Here is a 19,348-nt window from a genome sequence, read left to right as displayed (position 1 = left end):
CTTCTTCTCCGCAAGAGCCGACAACAAGAGATTTGTGCTGCAGGTCTCGGCAAGAATTTTCGACCATTTTGGATTTATTGCTCCCACAACATTATGCGTAAAGGTAATGTTCCAGAAGTTGTGGGAGTTGGGAATTGGTTGGGACGATCCCTTGCCCGAAACATTGCAGCCTGAGTGGGACTGCTGGTGTAGGGAGCTTCCATGCATTGAAGGAGTGTCTATTCCAAGACTGATAGCGGCAGACTTTAGAAACGATGATGCGGAGAAAGTGGTGCATGTTTTCTGTGACGCTAGCCCGAATGCCTATGGTGCTGTCGCATATATCGTGACCAAGTCTCTGTTCGGACTAACAAATGTCAGCATGGCCATGGCTAAATCAAGAGTGGCCCCTTTGAAACGCCTCTCGCTACCCCGATTGGAGCTGATGGGAGCCCTTATTGGCGCGCGACTATGCCACTACGTTGCCAAGGCCTTGGATCTGAAGAACGTTGCTACCATCCTCTGGACTGACTCTACAGTAGCTATATACTGGATCAAGGGAAACGCTGCCAGATGGAAGCCCTTCGTGGCAAATCGAGTCTCAGAGTTGGAGGCGCTGACAGATCCCAGGGATTGGAGACACTGCCCAGGCTCAGACAACCCCGCTGACCTAATCACCCGCAGTATTCTGCCATCGGCCCTGCGGGTAAGCGAACTGTGGTGGAAAGGACCCCGTTGGCTTCAGGAGGATGGCACGTGTCGGCCAACGATAAGTGAGCCGAGCTCGAAGGTTGGGGAGTGCCAAATGGAAGAGCGAAAGGTGACGGTGATGCCCATAGTATCATCGTCATCCATGGCCATTTTCAATGTTGAGAATCATAGTTCATTCAGCAGAGTCGTGAGAGTAACCGCGTGGGTCCGCCGCTTTGTCGACAACTGCCACAACAAAGAAGAAAGGACGATCGGCCCATTACGAGCTGAAGAAGCAATCAGCGCCGAAAGATACTTGTTGGCTAAAGCTCAACAAGATGCGTTCAGCGACGACATTTCAAACCTGAAGAATCAAAGACCGCTACACAAGAGCTTTCCTGTTTTGCCTTTCAACCCGTACTTCGACAAAGAGGGCCTCATGCGAGTTGGTGGACGCTTGCAATTCAGTGATAACAACGAAGAGACTAAGCATCCCATCGTTCTCCCTGGCAAGCACCCCCTCACGTCACTGCTCATACGGAAGGAACATTTGAGAATGCTGCACGCGGGCGTATGCGATACTCTATCACAGGTGCGAGAATCGTATTGGATTATCCGAGGACGTCAGGCCGTAAAGAAAATTATCAAGCAGTGCGTCTTCTGTCACAGGCAAAATTGCCCTCATGCTACGGAACCAGTAGCACCACTTCCAGCTGACAGAGTGACAAAGGGAAACCCGTTCGACATCGTTGGCATCGATTTTGCAGGGCCCTTGATTTGTCAGCAGTCACGCGACAGGAAAAAATGCTACATCGCTATTTTCACCTGTGCTGTGACACGTGCCGTCCACCTCGAGCTCGTCAGGGACCTGTCGGCTAGAGCTTTCCTCTTGGCCTTTAAACGCTTCGTGGCACGCCGTGGAATTTGCACGGTGATATATTCGGACAACGCGCTCACATTCAAGCGTGCAGCCAGGGATATAAAGGCAATGTTCATGCTGTTGCAAGTCGAGAAACTGCCGTCATACTTCGCCGGAAACCAGATCAGATGGAAGTTTATTGTTGAAAGGGCAGCTTGGTAGGGTGGATTCTGGGAGCGGATGGTGCGATCTGTGAAAGTAGCATTGCGAAAGGTGTTAGGTCGGAGCAGCTCGAGTTTCGAAGAACTGACCACCGTTCTTTATGAGGTGGAGGCCGTGATCAACTCACGCCCTTTGACTTTCATATATGATGATGCTCAAGAGCCAGAACCACTGTCACCGGCTCACTTCCTTGTAGGAAGAAAGTTGACAACTCTTCCTCCACACCTGCTGCCGGACGAAATTCCTGGCGGTGGCATGCATCTCTCACGACGCTGGAAGTACCGGACTGCCATGGCCAACAGTTTCTGGAGACGGTGGCGGAAAGAGTACTTATTGGAGCTCAGATCGGCCCATATGTGCCGACCAACGACATCGAGTGATCTGAAGAAAGGCGCATTGGTGCTCCTGAGGGAAGACCGCTTGAAACGCCACATGTGGAAGACCGCCAGAATTAACGAAACATTTAAGGGTAGAGATGGCAGGGTGTGGTCCTCCAAACTAGTATTAAGTGGGGGAACTAAGGTGAAGCGACCGATACAGCTGCTGTATCCCTTGGAGATTGTGTAGCAATGAGCTCAATAATAGTTCGCTCATCCGGGGGAGGTTGTTGTATATCCTCCATTCTGGAGCCAAAGTCCCCTTCCCCAGCGGCGCCGGACATTTGATAAACCCCCGCGCTGCGGGCCACCGACGAGGTGGCAAGGAGAACTCCCTCTCAGAGGCGCCGGACACTTGATACCCCTCAGACTACGTGCCTTACTGGTGGGCGCGATGTATACAAACAGCAACCGGCGGTGCGGTGGTGCCTTCCAAGTGTGGAGGTGGTGGTGATAACTTTATTGCACACAGGGGCGTTGCGGACACGCAGGTCCTTGGGCCCCCGCACGGCCCCACTGCACTCAAACGTTAATGTCCCGGAGGCTCATGACGCTGGCAGCCCGGCCTGTGGCGATGGCTTTTGGCGCGTGCGTGGTGCAAGAATGCTTGTGGCATGGTGTATTATGACTTTCTCCTTCTCACTACTCTCTCCCATTTCCCATACCTTCTAGTGAAAAATAAAGCAGTCTTCTTGATGCGCTCGAAGCGAAAGGACGTCTGTCGTTCTTCCATAAGTTCAAAGTTCTCCGTCTCTTATTCCACAAGAGAGAACACGAAGCCAAAGCGGAGAAACAGAAAAGAGGATTACAGAAAGACGGAACACAAAGCAGATATAAGAGTTTTGGTTCAGTTATTGAAATTCCTCTGCAACTCCTTTCGGGATAATAATAATAATAATAATAATAATAATAATAATAATAATAATAATAATAATAATAATAATAATAATAATATTTATTGCCGCAACATATACAAAACAAGCAGGCCGCCCTAAGTCTCAGTTGGCTTGTAGGACCGTGCCAGTGAATGTGATAGACAAAGCAAAAAAATATACATAAATTGATGAAAAATGAAGAAAAACATAAATAAAAATATAACGAAAGGCAAAAATTGAAAAGAACAAGATAACATTTGGTTATCTACATATAACAGAAGTTGAAGATGTAAATATTGCGATGCAGAAAATGTACAAGAGGTTAATTTTACTGTAGCTGCTTTAAGAAGTGTTTGAGCGTGCTTTTGATGCTGCATTAAAATTTTATTCTGGTAATTTGTTAGGGAGGCGCTGCGATCGCCGAGGAGTGTAGACGTGCTCGCGTCGGCTCCGTGTTCGTGAAATGATTTTGCAGCATTTTCTTGCGAATTGTGGCCTAATTTTTACACCAGTCGATCCGTGAAGATACCAGGACTCCGTAGACGCCTCATTTTCGGGTGGGACACTCGATTTTCCTGTGCTACGGACATTTTCCTGAGCTGCGAACGTTTTTGTGAATCGCCCACGCCGCCGCCGCGCGTGCACGCCGGGCGCACCGGATGCGCGGCGCGCAGTCGAGCGAGCTCCGTATCGCCGATCAAGTTTCTCTGCCCCAGCAACGAGCATGGAGCTCGAAGTGGCCGCCGAGACGGGCTGGCGAACAACTCGCCTTTGCCAACCGGCGAAGCTGAGGGACGACTCTTCACCCCAAAATGACTCTACCCAAACCTCAAGCACTCGTTCTCGTTCCAAGACCAGGCCACCAGTCAGGGCACAAGTTCTAAAGGCCGGACGCATGCCTCCGCTACCTTCCAACCAAATCAAAATTATCATTCGCCCCAAGGGAGCCCTCAACATTGCCAAAATTGGTAGTCCTACCGTGACTACAGCCGTTCTCCAAGCCGCACAGCTCAGCCCAGCAGATATTGAGCAAGACACCGTGTGCCCCAACACCCAACAAAACATAGTCGTCGTCAGTATGCCAAGTCTGCAGAACGCCGACCGGTATGTATGCATAAAATCAATTCAAGCCAACGGGGTCACGCACGATGTTAACGCGTATGAGACGGCCGCCGAAGACACCACGAAGGGAGTCATCCGCGGAATCCCCCTCTCCGATACCCCACAGCAAGTCAACACCAATATCATCAATACTCGCAACCACCTCGCACTAGCCGCAAAACGCATTGGAACGACAACCACCGTTGTTATCGTCTTCAGTGTCCCCGACGTGCCATATCTGGTCTGTTACGGAGCTACCTTAATCCCATGCTCATTATTCCGCAACCAAATAGAAATTTCCTACCAATGCGGCCGCCTCGGACACCGCATGGATGTCTGCCCTTTTCCCAATAACAAGATCTGCAGAGGTTGTGGAGTCCGCAACCCACCTCCCGATCACACGTGTAACCCCAAATGCTCACTGTGCGGCGGCCCTCATCTTACAGCGGACAAATCGTGTACGGCTCGCTACAAGACACCATACGTTATTCGCAAGCGCATTGGGGAACGCCGAGCTGCAATGCAAGCCACCCTTTAAAGGGACACTAAAGGGAAACCATAAATCAGTTTAGACTAATAAAGCATTGTTTGAGAAACCTGCAGGCAGTCATTTCAAGAAAATAGTTTGAATATTAGATGATAAAATGAAGGTCCAAGTATCAGTATTTGAATTTCGCGCCTAAACGCCAGCGCCGGTACGTCAGCGTGACGTCAGGGATTCCAAAGTTTGTTTTCGCATTTGGGCCGCGTTGGCTGAGTGAAGGTTCCCGAAACTTGGCATGTTTCATATTTGGTTCCTTTAGAACACAATGTGGTCAATCTGTACCGCTATATATAATTAGTATGCCCTAGAAGATGCCATCAAAATCCAAGACGTCACAGCCCCCAGGTGCGGGAACTCAAGTAGGCGTCACCACCCGCATTTCGTTCTTGCGCTTTTTCTGGCTTACCAAACGTCTTATCGTTGTAAGAGTGGTGTATTTGGTGTTGTAGAACGGTGATTTACTGATGCAGAAGAAATCACTTTTCACTTTAGTGTCCCTTTAAGAAAGCGACTTCCCGCCCTTGAACTCCAAGCCCCGCTCCAGATCCCGGACTCCATCACGCTCGAGGCAACATTATTCCCGGACCCCTTCACGTTCGAGACAGCGCCGTTCCCGATCCAGATCTACTTCTGTCCCACCCGCCAAGTCTCCTACTAACAAGGTGAGCTTCGCAGAAGCCCTTAAGGGCGCCTCGCGAGAGGGTCGCAACACACCTTCTCCACAGTCCACGAGCACCAATGATAACGCAGAAATAGCTCACCTCTAAAAAGAAAATGCCATTATGCGCGACCTAATTCACAAGCTCTCGCAAGAGGTTCGCGATCTTAAACAATCCAAGACACCCGCTCCTACACCACCCGCCGAAGCGTCCCACTCCTCTAGCCACGACGCTCCACTGACACCAGCCCCCAAAAAGCGCGCCCTCCAAGAGGGAGCCACGGGCCAAGTGCGCTCAGAGGTTAAGGACATGCTAGTCTCGCTTCAAAGCACGATGACCGCACTCCAGAACGCAGTCGAGTCCATGCAACACGCCGTTCTCGCACTGGCACAGCGCGTCACAAACATTGAAACCCACGTACAAACTCTCCCCATGCCCGCTCATCCTACCCTCCAAACCCCAGCACTGCCCCTGACGGCATCCCCCAATCCCATCATGGCCCACACTAACAGAGATACACTTATCTGGCAGTGGAACTGCCGAGGCTATCTCCGCAAACAGCCAGTCATCCGTCAACACCTTCGTACCCTCACCCGGCAACCGGACGTCATCATGATTCAGGAAACCCATATCGATTCGGTCACCCTCCCAGGTTACCGACCTTTCATCCCGCCACATGCTTCTCGCCGCCTCTGCACTTTCCTCCACAAGAGAATCACCGCCATCGAACACAATCTCCACGACCGAAACATCGAACACCTTCTCGTTGAACTTATTCCCACCAGGAGACGTAAGGAAAGTATTTTTCTCCTTAACGTGTACAGCCGTCCCTCTGCCAAAGTTCGAAGCCGTTTTCTCACCCTCTTCAAGAAGGCCCCTAACGTAGCTGGCACCAACCCCCTCGTTATCGGTGGAGACTTCAATCTCCCCCACACGGTATGGGGATATGGCTACTCGACGACGGCGGCTCAAAACCTTTGGAAAGACTCCGAAGACCTCGGACTCACTTTCATTACAGACCCCACGTTCCGCGCAAGCCTCGGTAGCTCCACTTCCCGCGACACGACCCCCGACCTGACATTTACCAAGAACGTCACCAACGCTCAATGGAGCAACACACAACATGATCTCGGTAGTGACCATTCCATCATTGCCATACTTATCCCTCGGATAGCTGCAGTTACCGCCAAACCCCGTGAGTTCACATGGGTTGACGGATGCATTTCGCAAGCATCGATCCGCTGACCAGCACGCGGAACGCATAGCGGACATTGATGCATGGATCCGAAATCTCCACTCCGATACCAATGTAGCCACGCGCACCGTTACATCCGATGACCCCGTAGAGCGCATGGACTGTAGATTGGTCCATCTCCTCGCGGCTAAAACATCCATCCTATCTCGCTGGAAAGGGCAACGTCTTAACAGGCGCCTCCGCGCTAAAATAGCCCTCCTCAATAAGGAAATCGAAGCCCATTGCCTCACCCTGAGCCGTCAGCAGTGGACTGAACTGTGCAATACTGTTGACGGACAGATCCATTGTCCCTCTTCTTGGAAGCTTCTCAAACACCTCCTCAATAGTCAAGCCGCCCGCTCTTCCCAGCAAGATCGCCTTACTAAACTTCTCTATACAGGAAGGAAGAAACAGGGCCGCGCCCAAGTCTTAGACTACCTCACCAACAAGCATCTCCCCGTGGGCCCAGTGCAATCTCACGGCTCCTACACCGGGGCTCCCAACCCCCCACTGGACGAAGACTTTAGTGTCGCTGAAATCCAAGCCGCACTGCATAAATTAAACAGCCGTTCTGCCCCTGGGCCCGATGGGGTCACTAACAAAGCCCTCCGTAATCTAAATGATGCCTCCATCACCCACCTGACAGATTATATCAATGACTGCTGGCGTAATGGTGCCATTCCGCCGGCGTGGAAAACAGCAAAGGTCATCCTTATTCCCAAACCTGGCAAACCTTCTAGCCTCGATCATCTTCGTCCCATCTTACTAACCTCATGTGTGGGAAAGGTTATGGAGCATGCCTTCCTCACGCGAATTAACACCCATCTGGAAGACACTGCAGCGTATCCTCACTCTGTCATTGGCTTCCGGGCCCACCTGTCGACCCAAGACGTCATGATACAACTTAAGCACCATATACTAGAAGATAGAACACGTAGTACTAACGCTATACTCGGCCTCGACCTCGAAAAAGCATTTGACAGCATAGCCCATTCCACCATTCTTGACCGCATCTCACGCCTTAATATCGGTGCGCGCGCTTATAATTACGTCAGAGACTTTCTCTCTAATCGCACGGCCTTCCTTTCGGTGGGGGATCTCCGCTCCGACGCCCAGACATTGGGCAGCGCGGGAACCCCCCAGGGCTCCGTTATCTCCCCAATGCTGTTTAATCTTGTCATGATCGATCTTGCCAAGGAGTTGCAGCAAGTGGATGGTGTCACCCACACCATATACGCTGACGATATAACCATCTGGGCCCACAAAGGCAGTGACGGCGAAATAGAAACGGCACTACAATCCGCCATTGAAACAGTCGAGACCTATATCCAAGGCACGGGGCTTCGCTGCTCCCCTGCGAAGTCCGAACTCCTTCTCTACAGGCCTACTCTCCGTGGCCACCGTCCAAAATACTCCACCGCTAAACGCCATTACGAAGACATTGCGCTTCATCTCACGGATGGCAGCCCCATACCCCTCGTCACCAATATCCGTGTGCTCGGCTTGTTCATAGAGGCGAACGGAGCGAATGGCATGGCCCTCGCCAAAATCAAGAGGAATACAGCCAACACCATGAGTCTTTTGAAGCGGGTCTCCAACCGCCGTGGGGGTATGAAAGAGGAGAATCTGCTCCGGTTAATCCAGTCATTCGTAATTTGCCACATCACCTACGTTGCTGCGTATCTAAACTGGTACAAGGCTGAACAAACCAAGCTCAACATCCTCCTACGCGGTGTCTATAAACAAGCCCTCGGCCTCCCCGGTTGCATCACCCTTACAAAAAAAAATTGTTGAAAGGTTATTGAAATATCATTGGTCAACGTCAACAAATGACCTTGAAAGATCATTGGGGAATTGTTGAAACATCATTGAGGAAATTGTTGACAAGTGTTGATAATTGGCCCGCGACATTTTGTCGAAACATCATTGTGGCCTCTCAATTTGAAAGATCGTTGGCATATCGTTGAAACTATGGTGTATTTCACTCTTGAAATCCCATTGAAGCAGTGTTGAAGATGTGTTGTTTGTCAATGTTGAAAGCCCATTGAGGTATTGTTGAAATGTGTTGTTTGTCAATGTTGAAAGCCCATTGAAGCATTGTTGAGCCTCAAAATTGAAAGCCCATGGAGGTATTGTTGAAATGTGTAGTTCGTCAATATTGAAAGCCCATGGAAGCATTGTTGCAGATCTGTTGAACATCAACACAAATGACGTTGAAAGCCCTTTATGCCCCACAGGGTATTTAGCAGTTTAAACCTGCACTTACCTTAAAATACTGCTGAGCTATGTTGCATATAATTACCTTTGATGTCACGGTGGTATGTCTGCTGTGAGAGGATAAGGATAAAATTTAAATACAGGCATTTTGTACCGCAGGCCTTTGTCACACTGAGCTCAAAAGCATGCTCCTAGATTGCCTGTAAGAAACCACATTGTAAAACTGCTAGCAGTACTGTTATGCCATTTTTTTTTCAATTGTCAGAGTGAATGGTCCCCAAAAAATCAAGAGTGCTGAACTGATGCAGACAAAAACCATTTTTCTAGGTGAACTGTTTATTTGTAAACATCTGTGTAAATGTACAACCATTTGTAGTTTGAGATCAGAAACTTCTTAAAAACTACTGCACAGTACAAACTTCCTGCAGCTTGACACCATAACAAAATTGAATACTGAAGATGTAGTCAGTGTGGCTCTCAAGTAAAACACATTTCCCAAAAGAAATAAATTTTAAAAAATAAATGCCTAAATAAATAAATGTACAAGCAGACGGACATGACTGTAAATTAGAACACTCAAAAAAGGTACTTGCTTTCTCTATTAGGTAGCCAGTGGTACTATAACCATGGCACAATTTACTTGTGCCCACAGCACTCAACTGAGTGAGACCTGATATGCAGGGTGGTTATCTTTAAGTTTCATGGAACTTATTGAAGACTGACTGTTGCATCTAACATAATTCTAGATACAGAGTGCCAAACATTACTTGCATGAGAAACAAGACACCATAGTCAGCTGATTAACAAAAACTCAGTTCCTAATAAAGTTTTTACGAATTGTAGCCGGTAATTTTACAAGGTGTATGCACTTAGAATGAATTTCCAGAATGACACTAGTAACGAGACACATGCCATCAAACTGGCTGTAGAAATGCACTGCTGTAGCACTTACTTTTTTAACAAAACGCACTGTTATGCATCGAAGCACAAAAGTAACCGGAATGCCCAGGTATTTCTCTCACATTTATGGAAAAATCTCGAAACTGGTGTCATCCTGGAAATTAATTTCAAGTGAATGTCTTGCAAACTCACTGGCTACAATTTGCAAACTGAAATATGTGCTGTGATGTTATAAGTGAATTAATAAATTTATGACAATCAGTTTAATGTTTCCATTTCTTGTGCTAGTAATGTCCACCTCTGAATAATCCAGCTCAAGAACAAGAATTATGCTACCTGGCGGACAACTTAAATATCTGTAAAACTGAAAAAGGATCACTGTACAATCCTTATTTGTTGGTTGAATGGTGTGTGCCAATTTCAGTAAACCTTACATACTTTTGAAACATGGCAATCACAATAAGTGATGCTTATGGGAGCAGTTTATTATGCTGCATTGCTGTTGCATGATCCAGTTGTGTTTTCTGCCATGATAACGTTCCTGCGCAGGTAATTCCATATCAAGCGACTTATTCATATTAACTGCTTCAGATTTTCATATGAAACAATGACAGCTATTAGTGATGTGCTGGAATACAGCAAAGTTACTCCTTGTGCGAGTTCCATTTCAATTTTATTCGCTGCCACAAAAAATAACGAAAGAATTCAGAAGATATGGTTTTATGCAAACATGAAAGGCACATCATTGCCATTACTGGAGATGTTTCGTTGCATATTAAATTTAAGCCGACTTATACCTATTATTTTACTCATGTATTTTAGATAGCAATAAACCATTTTTACAAAGTTATGTAAAATGCCATTCTTACTGAACTCTGGAAATGGCACAGATGCACTTGCAGGTATGCGATTCCATGCCGAATCGACAAGCATTTTTTTCACACCGCACATATATCTGAAACATTGCCATATGTTTAATAGAGTTCAAAGCTCGTTACCCACTTTTATTTATTTTTGCCAGATATTTTGTAGCATTTTAGGTGACAGTTTAGTTTTCCTGTTCAGCTGAGCTAGAGGACATCAAATGTCCTCTAGCTTTTCATTTTTTTTCAAATGCTTCAAATACTTTTTTTCAAATGCACATTGTATTCATCGAGGCCTTCAAATGGTGTGCGTGGAAATACGGTGAAGTGATGCAACTGCCAAAATAGCCAATTTTTCAAATATTTGAATACTTCAATTGCTTTTGGCACCGGCAAAAATGAGTCAAATTGCAATCCGTTAGTTTTTTTTTTTCGTAAGAAAAAATTCACAGGACAGAAATTAAATACAGAATGGTAGCCCAGGTGACATAGTATAGCACAAAAATATATGAAGCTCTGAAGGTTCAGCTGATCGCCTGTAAAAAAAAATTCTAATTTTTTGCAAGAAGCTTCATGTTCAAGGAAAAAACAGCCTTCGTAGTTGGCGAAAAAATGTGGTACATTATTGGATAGCTCTACATGTCTGCTATGCATGTGCGAAGTTAAAAAAGGCATTTTTAAATGCAAGAAATTCTTTTTTGAAATTTGGTCAGCACCGACTTTTCTCTGATGTGCGCACAACTTGCTGGCCAGGAATGCAGACGACAAAGCTGGCTTCGTATGCAACACAGATGACAGAGAAGTGGTGTTAGGGTCTGCATTTTATTGCCAAGCGACACATGCTCTAACGCAACGAGGCTTGTGTTTGGTGTGGGCCAGGTAAACCATACAGCCATTGCACATAAAATATCAATACGAGGTCTGTTAGAAGAGCATCCGACCTTTGGCTGAAGAAAAAAAACTGGCATAACTGAAGTGTTGGAAACCTAATCACCCTCAAAGTAGTCTCCTTGGGAATCCAGCCACTCCTCCCAGCGGTGCTGCCATTGTTAGAAGCATTCCGAGAAGGCCTCTTTCCGAATGGACTTTAGCTCAGCTGTCGTTGCAGCCATAATGTCTTCTCTTGTCTAAAATCACGCTTGTTTATATGGCCCCTTGATTTTGGGAAACAGCCAGAAGTTGCAGGCCGCCATATCAGGAGAGAAAGGAGCCTGTCGAACTAAGGAGTCTGGTTTTTCGCCAAAATAATCTGAATCAAGTGCGAGAAAAGCATTGTCGTGAGGGATGTGCTAATTTCCTGTTGACAACTTCGGTATCTTGCTCCATACAGTATCACATAGGCTATGAAGGACATCCCTGTAGTAGTCTTTAGTGATTGTTTGACCCTGTGGTGTGTATCCGTGGTGTACCACACTGCGGGAGTCAAAGAAAGCAGTCAGCAACACTTTGACGTTGCTGCACACTTAGCGGGCTTTGGTTGGTGACGCGGAATGCTTCCACTGTAATGACTGGGATTTGGTTTCCGGGTCGTAAACATACACCCAAGACTTGTCACAAGTGATTATGGTGTTCATGAAGTTGGGGTCACTGTTTGTGGAATCCAGCATGTCTGTGAGACTTCAACACGAAGTTGCTTTTGCTCCACCATGAGCAGCTTGGGAACTAATTTCGGCGCAACTCTCTTCATGGCCAAATCTTCGGTGATAATGGAATGTGGATAAAATGTGCTGATGCCCACCTCTTCCGCAATTTCTTGGATAGTTACACGACGGTCCCGCATCACCACGGGGTTCACTTCGGCAATAAACTGGTCATTTCGGCATGTTGATGGCCGACTGGAGCGTGGCTCGCTCTCCACCGATGTGTGGCCGTCTTTAAACTGGTTGTACCACTCCTTAATCTGTGTGCTGCTCATAGCACAGTCACCGAAAGCAGTCTGAATCTCCCGGATGGTTTCCACTTGGCTATCGCCCAGTTTCTGGCAAAATTTTGCAGTAGCACTGCTCCAATCGCTCTGCCATTTTCCTTGCAATAAAAAACTGACGAGAGCACTGTACTACCTCATTCAAACATTGCGTCCCAGCAATTTGCGCTATTGGCAGGTGGGAAAAAATTCGTGCATGCGCACAAAGGTTCATGGGCGGCTGATGAAAATGCGCTTGTTTTATATTCATCAGGTGTTCGCAAAAAAAGGTCGAATACTTTTCTAACAGACCTCGTACGTAATAAATATGTGAGGGAATCCTGCAGTGCTAAAAGATATGTTTCATACAGTTTAGAAAAAGGAATATCAGCTATTATGTAGACAGTAAATCTATAAAGAGCACTGATATTGTTCATACAAAGCATCCTAAAGGCCATGTCGCATTGCAATGCGACATAGAGGGAGCAGGACACTTTGTGCCCTGCTCGCTGAAGCCCAATGATGATGCAAGTAGAAAACATCTTCATAATTAAGACTGAAAACCTACATGAGTATGAACAAATTCCTGTGGTGTTGTTTGCTACCACTGTTTCAGAGCTGGAACATGCTCATCTATAAAAGTCCTATGTGCCATGTTCAGTCTGATGTGATCAGACACCATTGGCGACCACTTTTTGCGTTCATGTTAAAAAAATACGAGTTGAGACTGCAGCAGCAGCGCTTGACGTCACCTGCCTTCGTAATAATAAAAAAGGCAAGTCAGTTTGTTGAGTAGTTCTTGTGGCTAATATATTAACAACCTTTCCTTGCTAGATGACATGGCTTCATATATTTATGCTATATTTATGCTGTATGTGTGATGCACAAATGAACATTATAAAAAATAGTTTATCGCACTTAAAGAATAATAACTTTTTCTTACTTGTCACATGCATAGCAGACATGTACGGCTGTGTAATGATGGGTGACATACTTTTGTGCCAACCACCAAAGCTAATTTTTTACCTTCAACACGAAGCTTGCAAAAAATTATAACGTTACAGTTTTTTTAGCTGATCAACTGAACCTTGTGGGGATCGCACGCGCATCCCGATATCTCCGGAGCGGCCACGCGGTTATCACGCGATAATCACGTGCTCGCTCGCGGAGGGTAGCGGGGAGAGGGCACCTTCGCCGCTCCCGCTGCTTTTCGCGCCTGGCCGCGACGCTGCAGCCAAGGCACCCCGTTCCCTCCTTTCCCTTTCTTGGAACCGGGGAGACTCCTCTCCGCCGCTCGGGAGAAGCGCTATTCCCCCGACGCATCTTCGTCTCACGGTGGAAGAGCTTGCGAACGGCCGCATCTCAAATCAGCCGCTGAGACCGCCGCACGCCGTCCTCCCTGTTGCGCCCGGCCTTTGTGTGCGACTCACCGCCCCAGGGCCCGAGCGCGGATCCACTTGGGTGAGCTGAACTCCTATCAGCCTCTTTTGTGGTTCCCACATTGTGCGGTTTGTTTCACCCCAGACGTGCGGAATGCTCCGCCGCTGTGGTTGTGTTTTGTGTTGTATTTGTGTGTGTTGTGGCTGTTGTTGTCTTTTGGAATCAGTGTACTCTAAGGTGAATAAACACCTTAGGTCGAGACTCACCCTGTCCCCACTGGCCTGAACCCGCCGTGGTCGCAACTCACTGCGAACCGCGGGTTAGGGGTCACAGCTCTGACTGCTAGAACTGCTGCGAAAGTGCTAGGGAGCGACTGCCGCTCCGTCGGCGCTGTGCGATCCAGAGAAGGGTCAGGTGCGCACGCGCGAGCCTGAGTAATACCCCTATATTTGGCGCCCAACGTGGGGCCAGAGGTGTGACAGGTTGAGTCTGTTTGTGTGAGTGACTGCCACTGCACGAACGAACCATGGCAGCATACGGGGCTGATTTACAGCCGTTGTATACGCTGTCGCAGGTTGCTACCAACAGGCAACAATTCGAAGCGGCGGTAACTGCTACCGCTCAATCATGCCCTGCCGCGAACATTAGCCCTGGGAATTTGATAAGCTTCGAAGAGGGTAGCGCTACACACGAGGCGCTCTCTCCGGCAGGATGTACCCTTGAAGGCGTGAGGCACATTACGCTGAACCCTTCGCCAGTGTTTGCGGAGAGCATGGAGCCACTGCGGCATACTTGCTCGACGCGTTCTGCTCCTGTGCCAGGCATTACTGGCCAGAGCGAGCCTCAACAGGCGCTGTTGCAGGATGCGATGCGCTTGATTGAGAGGTTGACAGGTGCCGTGCAGAACACTCTGCTGACACCTGCCGCCGCTGCTAGACCGAGAGTGAGGATGGACTTACCCACCTACAGCGGGTATCATGATTCAGTTAGCGTCAACGAATACCTCGATCGCGTGCTGACTTACCAGCGCGCAACGGGGCTGTCCGATGACGAGATGCTGGAACGCGTCGTACCAGTGTCGTTACTGATCACGCTGCCCGCTGGTTCCGGCTTACTGGCTACCGGTCTAGCACGCTGGCTGAGTTCCGAGCGGCCTTACGCGAGGAATTCCTGCCCGCAGATTACGAGCGTCGTCTGCGGCGCGAGTTGGAGCTACGTACTCAGCATCCGGACGAATCCTTGCTCGAGTACGTCAGGGCGATGGACGAACTTTATCGTACCGCTGACCCTACCGCTCCGAACTGCGATAAGGTGGAGAGAGTCACACGACAAGCTCATCCCACCTTCGCAGCGTACCTAAGAGGCAGCAAGTTCAGGGATTTGGATGAGCTGGCCTCGGAGGCAAAGCGCATACAGGCGGACATACTCGCCTTGCGCTCATACCGACCTCCACCCCCAGCGTCGAGGGCACTTGAGCCGCGATGCGCGTGGAACGGGGACACTTTTCGCACTCGTTCCGGTGGAGATGGTGTGGTTGCTCTCAGTGACGGACAAATGAGAAACGGTTGGGGCTTATCTGACCGGGCTCTCGACCCGTACACTTATGCCATGCGTGCAGCATGCGCTGCCGATGGCCGAGGTATGCAGAATCGTGGTCGATATGCCGGCTCGATGATGCGAGAGCAGAGCGTGCCTGCAAGGGAGCAGTCGATAGAGAGGAACAATGGTCAAACGGCGCGAGGCACTGGACGCCAAGCCCGTCAAAGGCCGGCTCTCCTCTGTTATCGGTGCAACCAGCCGGGGCACTTCGCCCGGGATTGCAGACAGCCTGCGAACCGAGAGCACGCGCTTTCGGGAAACGAGCGGGGCCGCCGGTGAGCAATGCTGCATGGCCGGCGGCGGTTACAGCGGTGCGAAGTGAGACACATGAACTCCTTGCCCCGCTGGCTTGTCGTTTTGGATTACCCAGCGACACGCCAGTGCCGCTCATAGAGGTTACAGTCGCCCGGCGCAGGTTTTTTGCGCTGTTAGACACAGGAGCAAGCGCTTCACTATTTGGCGACGAGGTGTGTGAACATCTCCGTCGGAACGCTATCCGACTGAGAGTAATGTGACCTTCCGACTGGCCAGCGGCACGGCACACGCGAGCTGTGCTGCTAGGCTTGTGGTGCGGTGGGAGAAACGGGTGAGGCGACAGCGCCTAGCTCACCTTCCCGGCCTGTCGGTTCCTATAATTCTTGGTAGAGATTTCCTCGCCAAGACGGGCATTGTTATTGACGTCTGCAACGGAGGATATAGGGAGCGAGCATGTGGCACCCTGAAACCTTTCGTTTCATTTCAAAAAGCGTCAGAGACAACTTCGTTCGATGATGCTTCGCGCGCAGACCGACCAAACGATTGCCCGAAAAGGTCCCTCAGAACGGTTGCGGCCGGGTCGAAATGCCGTCCGGCCAACCGCGCTGAGAAAAGAGGCGCGGAGGGGAACTGCTCCCCTCCCGCAAAGCCCATAACCCCCGCTGCGGTGGCAGACTGTGCCGCAGTGAGGGGCGAACGATACCACCCGCTGCTGGACGACTCAAGCAGTTTGTCGGGGGAAGAAAAGGCTCGCCTCTCAGCGCTTCTGACTGAATATGATGCCGTATTCACAGAGCGGCCTGGTTGCACTACGCTATACAGGCACAAAATTGAGACAGGCGACGCCTCTCCGTGGAAGTGTAATCCTCGGCCGGTGAGTTTGGCTAAGAGGAAAGCACTAGACAGCGCTCTGGACGAACTGCTCGATACAGGCGTTGTTGAAAGATCGGACAGCCCATGGGGTTTTCCTGTGGTGTTGGTTCCTAAAAAGGATGGGACGCCCCGCCTTTGTGTTGACTATCGCCGCCTGAACGAGGTGACACGCAAGGACGCATATCCGCTTCCTAGCATTCCCTCGATCGTATCCAACGTTGGCGGAGCGAAGTACTTCACTACGCTCGATGCAAGCAGAGGATACTTTCAGGTGGAGGTAGATCCCTGTGACCGAGAGAAGACTGCCTTCACTTGTCACAGGGGACTTTTCCAGTTTACCCGTATGCCATTCGGACTTGTCGGTGCGCCTGCGACTTACCAACGCCTGATGGACCGTGTCTTGGGTGACGCAAGGTGGCACCACGCTCTTGCTTACCTGGACGATGTTGTGGTATACTCGCGTACCTTTGATGGGCACTTACGCCATCTCAGGGACGTGTTGGAGCGTCTGAGGTCTGCGGGGTTAACGCTAAACCCGACCAAGACCCAGATCGCAGCAACCCGAGTAACGCTACTGGGGTTTGAACTGGATAACGGACGCCTTCTACCGTGTGATGACAAGGTTCAGGCATTATTGAACTACCCGTCACCGGAAGACATAGGCGGACTGAGACGCTTTTTGGGGCTGGCGAATTTCTATCGACAGTTCATCCCAAACTGCGCTGCACTGCAAGCCCCCTTGACAATGCTGTTGAGGAAAGGTGAGCAGTGGAGGTGGGGTCCCGAGCAAGAGGAGGCACTGCGCAACCTCGTAAACGCGCTCGTGGAAACCACCGAGTTAAGGCTACCAGATTTGAACAAAGAATTTGTCATTCATACGGACGCCAGCGACCTTGGCCTAGGAGCGGTTTTGCTCCAACAGCACGAAGGTAGTTTGCGCCCGGTAGCTTTTGCCAGCCGCTCTTTCACTCCCGCAGAGAAAAATTACTCCGTGACAGAAAAAGAATGGCTGGCGATCATTTTCGCTCTCAAAAAGTTTGACTACTATATTGATGGAGTCCCATTCATAATTGAGACCGATCATATGGCATTAACTTGGCTTAGGCGCTTAGGAGAGCCGAGCGGCCGGCTCGCGCGATGGGCACTTCTCCTGCAGCGATACGATTTTACCGTGCGCTACAGGAGAGGAAAGAACAACGTTGTGGCGGACGCACTTTCGCGCGCGCCCGTTGACTGTGAGAAGAGTGATATTACTACTCAACTCACCTCGCCCAAAACTGAGCTTGAGAGCGGACTAACCGCCGCGACGATTGAGGTTGTCAGGAGGGGTAACATTAATACCCATCGTGACCCCTCAGTGACTCAGCCGAAGAGCAGGGTAACTGCTACAATGCTCGACGGCGCTGGTCCCGAAGGAAGGGCGGAAGAACCCCCTTCTCAGGACGAAAGCGTGAACCACTTGGACTGCGTCAGTTCAGTGGGGAGCGTGTTCGGCAGAAAGGAGCTGTTAGAGGCACAGCGGGAGGATCCGTTTTGTAAGAAAGTGTTTGAGGGGCTCCGGGAGCCCGGCGGCGCGGCCGCGGCGCACATGGACGCAGCTGGTATTGCCGTGGGTGCGCGGCGCTCCGAAACAGCTGGTAATGCTGTGAGCGCGTTGGATTCCTACCTGCTAGACTCTGACGGCGTCCTGCTGAGATACATTCCCGCTGAGAAGGATACACACGAGTCCTTCAAAGCGGTGATTCCACGCACGCTGAGAGGAGCACTTTTACGCTACTTTCACGATACGTGCCTGGCCGGGCATGCAAGCGGCCCTAAGACTTATCTGAAGTTGTGCCGCTTTGCTACCTGGCCTGGAATGAAGCGGGATGTGATGCGCTACGCCCGCTCTTGCAACGTGTGCCAACGCGTGAAGCCGCGTGGTGGACGCCCACCCGGGCTCATGCAGCCGATCAATAGCCGTACACCGTGGCAAATTGCGGCATGTGACGTCATGGGGCCTTACCCCAGGACACCGAGCGGGAACCGATTCCTTCTCGTAGTCACAGACCATTTCAGCAAGTGGGTGGAACTGTTCCCCCTACGGAAGCTGACGGCACGCGTAATCATGGGAAAGCTGATCGAGGTGTTTACACGATTCGGCTATCCTGAGCAGCTGATAACGGACAATGCGTCCTACTTCACTGCCAAACTCTTCGTGGACTCTTGTGCAGCTCTCGGCATTAAGCACAGGAGAACAACCACGTACCATGCCCAGGCGAATCCCACTGAGCGTGTGAACCGCAACATCAAGCACATGCTAGTTGCATTTGCGGGGACGCACAATGAGTGGGACGCTTGTCTTCCTGAAATTGGATTTGCGATCAGGTCGACCGTGAATCGATCGACTGGGTATACACCCGCCACCCTCAACCTTGGGAGGGAGCTGTTGAATCCGGTAGAACTTACTCTACAGGAACGAAGCAGCACGGAACTGGTTGTTTCGTCGGCACGCGCCGATTATGCGACTGGGCTGCGCGCGAAGGTAACGGAGGCTTTACGAAAAGCGCGACGGAACCTGAGCACTGCATGTGCCGAGCAGAAAGCGCAGTACGACCACTCTCATCGGGAAGTTCACTACAAAGTGGGCGACCTGGCGTTGAGACGGAATCACGTCCTGAGCGACGCCAGTAAGAAATTCTCAGCTTCTCTGGCGCCGAAATGGACAGGACCGTACCGGGTGCGAGAGACTCTCTCTTCGCTCGTGTACAGGCTGGCGGACTTGAAGCTAAGACCGATCAGCCGACCGGTGCATGTCTGCGATCTCAAACCCTACTAG

The 19,348-nt window shown here is 50.0% G+C and overlaps 1 protein-coding gene across 1 annotated transcript; it reads left to right on the top strand.

Annotated features, from left to right (window-relative positions):
* Window positions 1-361: 361 nt before the first annotated feature.
* On the top strand, window positions 362-5,305 carry LOC139049213 (uncharacterized). Its single transcript, XM_070524579.1, has 2 exons — window positions 362-1,178; window positions 5,181-5,305. The coding sequence occupies exons 1-2, from the start codon at window positions 362-364 to the stop codon at window positions 5,303-5,305; spliced, it is 942 nt and encodes a 313-aa protein (XP_070380680.1).
* The last annotated feature ends 14,043 nt before the right edge of the window (window positions 5,306-19,348 follow it).

The sequence above is a fragment of the Dermacentor albipictus genome, chromosome 8, assembly GCF_038994185.2.
Source record: "Dermacentor albipictus isolate Rhodes 1998 colony chromosome 8, USDA_Dalb.pri_finalv2, whole genome shotgun sequence".
Classification (NCBI taxonomy): domain Eukaryota; kingdom Metazoa; phylum Arthropoda; class Arachnida; order Ixodida; family Ixodidae; genus Dermacentor; species Dermacentor albipictus.
The sequence above is the reverse complement of the archived record's forward strand: the minus strand, read 5'-3'. Positions and strand labels throughout refer to the sequence as shown.

Excerpts from the sequence above, each read along its gene's own strand:
- LOC139049213 (XM_070524579.1), top strand. The coding sequence starts at position 362 with ATGGCCATGGCTAAATCAAGAGTGGCCCCTTTGAAACGCCTCTCGCTA. Across the intron at positions 1,179-5,180 it reads GCATCCCATCGTTCTCCCTG|CCCCGCTCCAGATCCCGGAC; the intron begins GCAAGCACCCCC and ends TTGAACTCCAAG.